The 11,334-nt window shown below is 45.8% G+C and overlaps 2 protein-coding genes across 3 annotated transcripts in view; both read left to right on the top strand.

The window, feature by feature from the left end:
* Window positions 1–1,307: 1,307 nt before the first annotated feature.
* On the top strand, window positions 1,308–8,872 carry myct1a (myc target 1a). The gene is made up of 2 exons (XM_076272863.1): window positions 1,308–1,615; window positions 6,592–8,872. The coding sequence occupies exons 1-2, from the start codon at window positions 1,561–1,563 to the stop codon at window positions 7,152–7,154; spliced, it is 618 nt and encodes a 205-aa protein (XP_076128978.1). The 5' UTR covers window positions 1,308–1,560; the 3' UTR covers window positions 7,155–8,872.
* A 1,733-nt stretch (window positions 8,873–10,605) lies between these two features.
* Window positions 10,606–11,334, top strand: part of serac1 (serine active site containing 1) — a 44,457-nt gene continuing 43,728 nt past the window's right edge. For both annotated transcript variants that reach the window (XR_012983815.1, XM_076271680.1), the window contains exons 1-2: window positions 10,606–10,695; window positions 11,076–11,166. Coding sequence is in view for 1 of the 2 variants with exons in the window: in XM_076271680.1 (XP_076127795.1) it covers window positions 11,076–11,166 (91 nt within the window). In the remaining variant the exon portion in view is untranslated. The remainder of the gene's footprint in view (window positions 10,696–11,075; window positions 11,167–11,334) is intronic.

The raw sequence follows: 11,334 nt of genomic DNA, 5'->3' as shown, positions 1-11,334 counted from the left end.
ACCAGCAACACCAACTAAAATGACCAGTTTGAGGTGTTACAACAGGGGTATTAGGCCTCAGTGATTGGCTCAGGAGTCAAATGAAGCCTCAGTGATTGGCTCAAGAGCCGAATCAGAGCTCAGTGATTGGCCAGGGGCTTCAGAGGCCGTGTCAGAGCTCAGGGCTCTCCTGTCTGAGCAACACAGGAACCAAAGAGCGCCATCGGCACCGGGGCAGGAAACCTGCGGTGTGTGTGTGTGTGTGTGTGTGTGTGTGTGTGCCATCGGGGAAGGAAACCTGAGGTGTGTGTGAGAGAGAGAGAGATAGAGAGAGAGAATTTGGGACATCAGCAAATACTTTTGGTAGCGGCCAAAATGAGTCCTTCAAATCGTTCATTTCATAAATCCCTTTTTATTGATAGACTTTTATCCAAGCTTGTCCAACTCTTGTAAAAAGAGACTTTTGTTGTGGATTAAGGAATAAAGACACTCTCTAACATTCCATTTATAAATCCCTTTTTTGGAGGAGGGGACTGGCTTTCTCAATCACTAATTAAGACTGAGAGGAGGAAATTACTCACACACATACACACACACAAAACACACACACACAGCCCTGAATCACCCCTTCGCGGAAAACTGCCCAGGGAAGATAAGAGTGGTTGCTAATTTTACACAGAAAGGCAGGAAATGGGAAATGGGACAGTGCAGCTTTCCTCTTCCACAAACAAGTGAAGCAGAGCACAGGGGCTGGGTTAAGGCTGGAGCGCAGCCTTGGAGAGAATCCTGTGGGCCGCGGGGCCGGACATGGGCAGACAGAGAGAGAGAGAGAGCGGGAGAGAGAAGGAGGGAGAGGGAGAGAGAGAGAGGGAGCGGGAGAGAGAGAGAGAGAGGGAGAGCGAGAGAGAGAGCGGGAGAGAGAGGGATGGAGAGGGAGCGGGAGAGGGAGAGAGAGAGAGGGAGCGGGAGAGAGAGAGAGAGAGGGAGAGCGAGAGAGAGAGCGGGAGAGAGAGGGATGGAGAGGGAGCGGGAGAGGGAGAGAGAGAGAGGGAGCGGGAGAGAGAGAGAGAGAGGGAGAGCGAGAGAGAGAGCGGGAGAGAGAGGGATGGAGAGGGAGCGGGAGAGGGAGAGAGAGAGAGGGAGCGGGAGAGAGAGAGAGAGAGGGAGAGCGAGAGAGAGAGCGGGAGAGAGAGGGATGGAGAGGGAGCGGGAGAGGGAGAGAGAGAGAGGGAGCGGGAGAGAGAGAGAGAGAGAGAGAGTGAGAAAGAGAGAGAGAGGGAGAGCGGGAGAGAGAGAGAGAGCGGGAGAGAGAGAGGGAGGAAAAGGAAAGAGAAAGAAGGAAGGAAGGGAATCCAGAGAGAGGGAGCGGGAGAGAGAGAGAGGGAGCGGTGGAGAAACGTATTCACAGAAGAAGCCGAGAGAGTGAGAAGCAGAGCGTGAGATTGATGAAGAGTGTGAGATTGATGAAGAGTGTGAGATTGATGAAGAGTGTGTGAAGACTGGAGACGGAACGGTGGAGGCCTGAGATCCCGTCTCTCGCTCTGAGATCCCGTCTTGCCCTCGAGACGTCCGCAGCACACCATGACTGACAACAGCACACATCCCATCATGGACTTTCTGCACGCGTTCGATCTACGTGAGATACTTTCCTCCCTCTTCACTCTCCCACCTCTCTCCCTCACACACACACACACAAACACGTAGCATTACATCGACATGTGATATCTTATGACCACACCACTAACTGGTGTACTTTGTGTGAAACTAACTGCATAGCTCCGGCAGCAGCTGCTGTTTGAGGACAGAAAAACACATTTGAATAAGATTTATGGAAAACTCTCTGCAGTTGTTTTTGTATCCTTCCCAGTGTTTCCAAATGTCATTTCCAGATGACCGCAGGCTCTCCCAGCCTCCTCTGTCCTCTGCTGATCTGCAGCAGCAGAGCAGATAGACTCCGTTATACTGCAGTTACGCTGGATTTGGTCACGTTGATGAATTCACTATTTAATTTTTTGTATCTTGTTTTAGCAAAAATGTAGAATTGGCAGAGCAAACCTTTTGTTTTTTAGTTTTGCCATGTCACTGCGAAGCCTACAGAATTTGTTATGTTGTTATTTGTGAAGATTATTGTTCCAGTAATTCTGAAAGATTCCAAAAGAAAGCTGACTGTTTTGGATGAATGGCAGATCTTCGAGAGGTTAGAGCAGTGTTTCCCAAACCAATGAAGGAAAGATCATTGATAGGTCGGAGCCTAACCCTAACCCAAACCCAAACCGACGGAGGACAGAACCCTAATCCATGTTAGAAGGACAGAACCTTAATCCATGTTGTTTTCCCAAACTGTGTGCCACAGCATCCATATTGAAGTTTGTTTTTGCCCTTTATAATCATTTTTATAATCACTAACAATTTACCCTTTATAATCATTAACAATTTGCCCTTTATAATCATTAACAATTTGCCTGAAAGTGTAGGTTATTGACATCACATCATAAAACTGTTTTTTATCAGAAAAAGAAAGTGGGGCAACAGAGATGGTAGGCTAGGGCAACAGGGCAACAGAGAGAAAGTAGGCTAGGGCAACAGGGCAACAGAGATAGTAGGCTAGGGCAACAGAGAGATAGTAGGCTAGGGCAACAGAGAGGTGGTAGGCTAGGGCAACAGGACAACAGAGAGATGGTAGGCTAGGGCAACAGAGAGGTGGTAGGCTAGGGCAACAGGGCAACAGAGAGATGGTAGGCTAAGGTAACAGGGCAACAGAGGGATGGTAGGCTAGGGCAACAGAGAGGTGGTAGGCTAGGGCAACAGAGAGATAGTAGGCTAGGGCAACAGGGCAACAGAGAGATGGTAGGCTAGGGCAACAGAGAGGTGGTAGGCTAGGGCAACAGAGAGATAGTAGGCTAGGGCAACAGGGCAACAGAGAGATGGTAGGCTAGGGCAACAGGGCAACAGAGAGATGGTAGGCTAGGGCAACAGGGCAACAGAGAGGTGGTAGGCTAGGGCAACAGAGAGATAGTAGGCTAGGGCAACAGGGCAACAGAGAGATGGTAGGCTAGGGCAACAGGGCAACAGAGAGGTGGTAGGCTAGGGCAACAGAGAGATAGTAGGCTAGGGCAACAGGGCAACAGAGAGATGGTAGGCTAGGGCAACAGGGCAACAGAGAGGTGGTAGGCTAGGGCAACAGAGAGATAGTAGGCTAGGGCAACAGGGCAACAGAGAGATGGTAGGCTAGGGCAACAGGGCAACAGAGCATGGGAAAACCCAGGCTAGCTGCATTCAGTAGTAAAGAGTTGTCTGCTACATCATGTTGTAGCTGAAAGCATTGACAACAACTGTACAAATACTTAGAAAATGATGCCTGACCATGAGCCAGACCCACCACCACATGTTGAACAGAAAAAGAAAGTGGGGCAACAGAAAGGTGGTAGGCTAGGGCAACAGAGAGGTGGTAGGCTAGGGCAACAGAGAGATGGTAGGCTAGGGCAACAGAGAGATGGTAGGCTAGGGCAACAGAGAGATAGTAGGCTAGGGCAACAGAGAGATGGTAGGCTAGGGCAACAGAGAGATAGTAGGCTAGGGCAACAGAGAGATGGTAGGCTAGGGCAACAGAGAGGTGGTAGGCTAGGGCAACAGAGAGATGGTAGGCTAGGGCAACAGAGCAACAGAGAGATGGTAGGCTAGGGCAATGCTTGAACTATGAGTTCACATAAAGCTTCTTGATGGCCAGTCACAATAAACAGCAACAAACGTATGTTGAGGCTTTTGTATGGTTAATATCATGGTGGTGTGCCATGTGATGTTCTCATAGTGTGTGATGTTCTCATAGAGTGTGATGTTCTCATAGTGTGATGTTCTCATAGTAAATAGAGTGTGATGTTCTCATAGTGTGTGATGTTCTCATAGTAAATAGAGTGTGATGTTCTCATAGTGTATGATGTTCTCATAGTGTGTGATGTTCTCATAGTAAATAGAGTGTGATGTTCTCATAGAGTGTGATGTTCTCATAGTGTGATGTTCTCATAGTGTGTGATGTCCTCATAGTGTGATGTTCTCATAGTAAATAGTGTGTGATGTTCTCATAGTAAATAGAGTGTGATATTGTCATAGTGTATGATGTTCTCATAGTAAATAGAGTGTGATGTTCTCATAGAGTGTGATGTTCTCATAGTAAATAGAGTGTGATGTTCTCATAGAGTGTGAGGTTCTCATAGTGTGATGTTCTCATAGTAAATAGAGTGTGATGTTCTCATAGTGTGTGATGTTCTCATAGTAAATAGAGTGTGATGTTCTCATAGTGTGATGTTCTCATAGTGTGTGATGTTCTCATAGTAAATAGTGTGTGATCTCATAGTAAATAGTGTGTGATGTTCTCATAGAGTGTGATGTTCTCATAGTAAATAGAGTGTGATGTTCTCATAGTAAATAGTGTGTGATGTTCTCATAGTGTGTGATGTTCTCATAGTAAATAGTGTGTGGTGTTCTCATAGTGTGTGGTGTTCTCATAGTAAATAGAGTGTGATGTTCTCATAGTAAATAGAGTGTGATGTTCTCATAGTGTATGATGTTCTCATAGTGTGATGTTCTCATAGTAAATATAGTTTGATGTTCTCATAGAGTGTGATGTTCTCATAGAGTGTGATGTTCTCATAGTAAATAGAGTGTGATGTTCTCATAGTAAATAGAGTGTGATGTTCTCATAGTAAATAGAGTGTGATGTCAGTTTTACAACACTATAAGTAGAAAGCAGCTTTCCTGTAGTCATCACCATTAAAAAGAACAGCCTTCCTGCTGCGCCAGACAACATACCTGCACCAGACAATATACCTGTAGATTATATACCCTCACCAGATAATATACCTGCACCAGACAATATACCTGTAGATTATATACCCTCACCAGACAACATACCTGCACCAGACAATATACCTGCACCAGACAACATACCTGCACCAGACAATATACCTGCACCAGATAACATACCTGCACCAGACAATATACCTGCACCAGATAACATACCTGCACCAGACAATATACCTGCACCAGATAACATACCTGCACCAGACAATATACCTGCACCAGATAATATACCTGTAGATTATATACCCTCACCAGACAACATACCTGCACCAGACAATATACCTGTAGATTATATACCCTCACCAGACAATATACCTGTAGATTATATACCCTCACCAGACAATATACCTGTAGATTATATACCCTCACCAGACAATATACCTGCACCAGACAATATACCTGCACCAGACAATATACCTGTAGATTATATACCCTCACCAGACAATATACCTGCCCCAGACAATATACCTGTAGATTATATACCCTCACCAGACAATATACCTGCACCAGACAATATACCTGCACCAGACAATATACCTGTAGATTATATACCCTCACCAGACAATATACCTGCCCCAGATAATATACCTGTAGATTATATACCCTCACCAGACAATATACCTGCATCAGATAACATACCTGTAGATTATATACCCTCACCAGACAATATACCTGCCCCAGATAATATACCTGTAGATTATATACCCTCACCAGACAATATACCTGCCCCAGACAATATACCTGCCCCAGATAATATACCTGTAGATTATATACCCTCACCAGACAATATACCTGCACCAGACAATATACCTGTAGATTATATACCCTCACCAGACAATATACCTGCACCAGACAATATACCTGTAGATTATATACCCTCACCAGACAATATACCTGCACCAGACAACATCAAGTGTTGCCTGATAGTTGTTGCCTTTTCTATCCAGTAGGTGGCAGTCCAGGATAAGAAATAGCAGTTCAAGAAAATAAACTAAATAGTAGGAACAAAGAAATTAAAGCAGCATAGAATACAAGTGCAAACGGAAATGTAATGTATGAAGTTATTGGAATGGAAATAAATGTAACCACCTTCTACATACTTTTGAAGACATTTTGTTTCAAGTGTGCAACAAATGTAGTCAATTTATTAAGGGAGTTTGTCGGTTAGTTAGTCGGTCATAGGGTAGGCTCAGCAAAGCGTTAGCAAAGTTAACTAGCATTATTATCATCAGTGTGCTAACTCATAGGCCTAACTCCGGATTGTTTTGCATTGAGGTGCTACTTCAGACTTGACAAACTCCTATGGGAGCAACGGAAATTCCTTACTGCAGAAATAGTGGATTGATGCTCCTGTCAACATTATTGGTCTGGGCGTTCTTTTTAAAACGTAGGCCTAGGCTAAATGTTTCATTCAAAGCAGTGCTTTCTCGTCTGCCTCCTTCAGTCACAATGCGATTAATCAACGTTACATTTTTTAACGCGTTATTATTTCTGTAATTAATGAATTAAAATAACATGTTATTTTGACAGCCCTAATTTATACATTAAGTTACATGTTATCTATATTAATGTAAGAAATTAACATTCCGTGGTGGTATCTGGTTACTAATTTGACCCCTGTAGTATGTGACCTTTTGACCCCTGCAGTATTGACCCCTGCAGTATGTGACCTTTTGACCCATGCAGTATGTGACCTTTTGACCCCTGCATTATGTGACCTTTTGACCCCTGTAGTATGTGACCTTGCCTCCGCAGGAGACCTGATCGTGGCGTTCTGCATGTCCATGGTGGTGGGGCTGCTCCTGGGGGCGCTGGTCTACATGCTGCTGACCTGGATGGCCCGCCGGCGAGCCTCAGCAAGTATCACGTGCCGCCCCGCTCGTCCCAGCCGCTCCACGACCCGGTCGGCGTCACCCCGCTCTCGTCAGGGGTTCCACCGCAGCAGCAGCGGCTACGATCGCCGTAGCAACAACAGCCTGGCCAGTGCTGCTTTCAGCTTCCACCGGCAAGGCTCCTCCCCCGAGGCGGACCCTCTCGGCCACAAGCCCAGCTTCCGCGCTTCCACCTTCCACCCGCTGCTGCAGGTGAGCCAGATCGCCCGCGAGGCGGAGGGGGGCAGCCAGGCCACCCCCACCCCCACCCCCGCTAACGCCAACGCTAACGCCAACGCTAGCACCATGTCCACCCCGCCCAACGCCAGCAAGCCCCGCCCAGACTCATTCTGGGGAAACAGCAGCCTCAGAGGCGCCCACACCTCCCCCACCCCCCCTCCCGCCTACGAGAGTGTCATACGTGCCTACCAGGAGACCTGCACCTGACACACCTCTCTGCCACACGTCATATGCGCCTCCCACCTATGCGACTGTCATAGGCAGGAGACCTGTACCTGACACCCCCCGACATCGTCAAACGCACCTCCCGCCTACTAGACCATCATATGCGCATACCGGGAGGTCAGCACCTGACCCTCCAAGAGCGTCATACCTGAAGGGCCAGCACACTGATGCAGCCAGGCCATGCTGGACCAATCAGACCGCTTCATTCAGAGGCTTCCAACAGCCCCTCTGCCCTAACCCTAACCCTCTGGAGTGTGTGTGCAGAAGTGTGCTGTATGGGTGCCTTAGCTCTAGTGTGTGTGCATGAGTCTGCTGTATGGGTGCCTTAGCTCTAGTGTGTGTGCATGAGTCTGCTGTATGGGTGCAATAGCTCTAGCGTGTAAGTGTGTGAGTATCCTGCTGTAGAATAGTGTGTGTGTAAGTGTGTGAGTAGCCTGCTGTAGAATAGTGTGTGTGTAAGTGTGTGAGTATCCTGCTATAGAATAGCTGTAGTGTGTAAGTGTTTGAGTCTGCTGTAGAATAGCTCTAGTGTGTGAGTGTATATGAGTGCTGTACTGGTGCCTTTAACTGTAGTGTGTGAGTGTGTATGTGTGTGAGTGTACCGGTGCCTTTAACTCTAGTGTGTATAAGTATATATACACTTGTGTGCATGTTGATGTGAAAGGTGAAGTATGCAAGTCCTCTAGTGTGTATAAGTATACACGTGTGTGCGTGTTGATGTGAGGGGTAAAGTATGCAAGTCTTTAACTCTAGTTAGTATATATGCACGTGTGTGTGTGCGTGTTGATGTGAGGGGTAAAGTATGCAAGTCTTTAACTCTAGTTAGTATATATGCAAGTGTGTGTGTGCGTGTTGATGTGAGGGGTAAAGTATGCAAGTCTTTAACTCTAGTTAGTATATATGCACGTGTGTGTGTGCGTGTTGATGTGAGGGATGAAGTATGCAAGTCTTTAACTCTAGTTAGTATATATGCACGTGTGTGTGTGTGCGTGTTGATGTGAGGGATGAAGTATGCAAGTCTTTAACTCTAGTTAGTATATATGCACGTGTGTGTGTGCGTGTTGATGTGAGGGGTAAAGTATGCAAGTCTTTAACTCTAGTTAGTATATATGCACGTGTGTGTGCGTGTTGATGTGAGGGATGAAGTATGCAAGTCTTTAACTCTAGTTAGTATATATGCACGTGCGTGTGTGCGTGTTGATGTGAGGGATGAAGTATGCAAGTCTTTAACTCTAGTTAGTATATATGCACGTGTGTGTGCGTGTTGATGTGAGGGGTGAAGTATGCAAGTCCTCTAGTGTGTATAAGTATACACGTGTGTGTGCGTGTTGATGTGAGGGATGAAGTATGCAAGTCTGGAGAAAGATGGTGAAAGATTAGAGAGATACACATAACAATAAATATGATTACATTTATAGTTTTGTATTTTACATAGTTTTGTAAAACTGTACTTTACATAAAATAGTTCATTCTGACTTGAATTGTTTTTAATTTATTGTAATAAAGCAATGCCTTGGATATGGAATAAAGGGATGTTGCTATAGTAACATTGCTACAGTATGATGATAATATCCAGACAAATCAGCTGTGCCACACTGGTCTGCTGTTGGACCACCACTACCTTTCATTTCACTTGTTGCAAATATTAATAATGTAAAATGTTAATAAAATGAAGGAAGTCTAACTGAATAAATAAAAAAGTGTTTAGAGCACAATTGAAAAATGGTGTGACGTTTGTGTGCAGCGGGTGGGTTAGCTAGGGTTAGCACTGGAAATGAGCAACGCACTACTGAACCCTAGCGGGCGGGTTAGCTAGGGTTAGCACTGGAAATGAGCAACGCACTACTGAACCCTGAACCCTAGCGGGTGGGTTAGCTAGGGTTAGCACTGGAAATGAGCAACGCACTACTGAACCCTGAACCCTAGCGGGTGGGTTAGCTAGGGTTAGCACTGGAAATGAGCAACGCACTACTGAACCCTAGCGGGTGGGTTAGCTAGGGTTAGCACTGGAAATGAGCAACGCACTACTGAACCCTGAACCCTAGCGGGTGGGTTAGCTAGGGTTAGCACTGGAAATGAGCAACGCACTACTGAACCCTGAACCCTAGCGGGTGGGTTAGCTAGGGTTAGCACTGGAAATGAGCAACACACTACTGAACCCTGAACCCTAACGGGTGGGTTAGCTAGGGTTAACACTGGAAATGAGCAACGCACTACTGAACCCTAGCGGGTGGGTTAGCTAGGGTTAGCACTGGAAATGAGCAACGCACTACTGAACCCTGAACCCTAGCGGGTGGGTTAGCTAGGGTTAGCACTGGAAATGAGCAACGCACTACTGAACCCTGAACCCTAGCGGGCGGGTTAGCTAGGGTTAACACTGGAAATGAGCAACGCACTACTGAACCCTAGCGGGTGGGTTAGCTAGGGTTAACACTGGAAATGAGCAACGCACTACTGAACCCTGAACCCTAGCGGGTGGGTTAGCTAGGGTTAACACTGGAAATGAGCAACGCACTACTGAACCCTAGCGGGTGGGTTAGCTAGGGTTAACACTGGAAATGAGCAAAGCACTACTGAACCCTAGCGGGTGGGTTAGCTAGGGTTAACACTGGAAATGAGCAACACACTACTGAACCGCCAGATCTGCCCCCGGTAGGCCGACAGTGGTCCAGCAGCCTCCTGCTAGCTGGTTTGTGTGAGTTTATGAACACAATCATTCATTTGATAACCATTACGTGACAACGTCATATTCTGTTAAAGTTGGCAAGTCTGACAGATTGAGGGGACTTAGCTAAAATTCAGGTTTACAACTCTCATGCCCCTCCCCCACTACCACCGAGCACCCTCTCATCGAGTTTGTGCGCACCAGACTGTGATTGACAGTCCTCACACAGCCCTGCTCTGTTTGGACTAGAAGAACTGAGAACTGTGGATTTTTGCAAAACAAATAACAGGCTCTAGGTGGAGGTAGAAGTGTGTTTTTTTTCTAAAACCGGCTGATTTATGCTATTCTGTCAGAGCATAGTGTGAATATGATCAAAACAATCTTGCCAGCTGCAGCTTTAATTTAAGAAGATTTGGACTTATCTTAAGTCAAATAATATTACAAGAAAGGTCAGAGTAAATATCCCTATACTACCTAGATTTTTAATCTTAATATAAGATAACAGAAGGTAGCCTATCACTTTTTGCAGTAGGCTCTTATTTTACCACTACACCGGCCGGACGTTCCAGAGTTGGTCTACGAGCAAGAGCTGGCCAAAAAAGTAGGGTGACGGGAAAATAGGAAAATAAGATCAGGGAACTTAAGAATAACCTGCTTTAAGCACACGACAAATGAGAAAAGCTGTAGCGACGTGTTTTCTTTTGCCCAAATATTTCATACATTACGGTAAGTATGACGTGTAATTTGTGAGACTGGTGTTTATTTACACCTATGCAGAGCGCGGCGAATAGAAGGTTAGATGGGGAAAGTCTCGTTTTCCTTCCAGAATAAAGTCGTTTAGAAAGCCATCCAAACAAGGTAAAGACAACACACGAGGCTGTGCCTAAGCCGGACGCTGGCAGTAGAGTTGCAGAAAGCTCTGACTGGTTCAGATTGCCGATCGAGTTTCTAGGCTAACAGTTATCCTAATGCCATCGGCAGCAGATTGTCATTTGTGATTTACGTATTTGTTTCTCTTTAACATCCATATCCAAACTGATAACCTATCTTGAAATGCTACCAAGGGTTATGAAGCCATTAAACAGAACTCTTTTAGCTGTGTACCCCACACTGACACTACAGCCAGCCAGCTAGGCTACGTTACTGCTCATAGGTCATCCGTTATGTCATGCAACATGTGCGGTACAGGTTAAGGCATAACAGTTACACTAACGGTACAGTATTGCTTGTATTCGTAGATGTCTGTTGCTGCCTTGCGTATGATCCGATGTAGGAGGTTGACCACGGCTGGTCCAGGAGTAAAGAAAGCCGTCCCCTGGAAGGATCTCAGTAAGTTTTTGAAACAGCGCCCGGCAGCGAATATATATATCTTACTTCCCTATATTTTAGAGCAGTCAGTTTTGTGTTGTATTTTATTGAGGTTTCTTAATAATAAAAACGAACTACACACAAATGTGCACAACTCCGATAACCTATAGTGAGTGACCTGTTGATGTT

This window comes from Alosa pseudoharengus, unplaced genomic scaffold, assembly GCF_046254945.1.
Source record: "Alosa pseudoharengus isolate Yale_2024_CS ecotype anadromous, Long Island Sound unplaced genomic scaffold, YU_APseudo_1.1 YU_APseudo_1.1_scf_7, whole genome shotgun sequence".
Taxonomy (NCBI): domain Eukaryota; kingdom Metazoa; phylum Chordata; class Actinopteri; order Clupeiformes; family Clupeidae; genus Alosa; species Alosa pseudoharengus.
Note: the sequence above shows the minus strand (reverse complement) of the source record. Positions and strands in the feature narration are given on the sequence as shown.

What these genes read in the sequence shown, in the direction of transcription:
- myct1a (XM_076272863.1), top strand. Translation starts at nt 1,561, where the DNA reads ATGACTGACAACAGCACACATCCCATCATGGACTTTCTGCACGCGTTC. An exon ending in TCTGCACGCGTTCGATCTAC is followed by an intron (nt 1,616 to 6,591) that starts GTGAGATACTTT and finishes TTGCCTCCGCAG; the next exon opens with GAGACCTGATCGTGGCGTTC.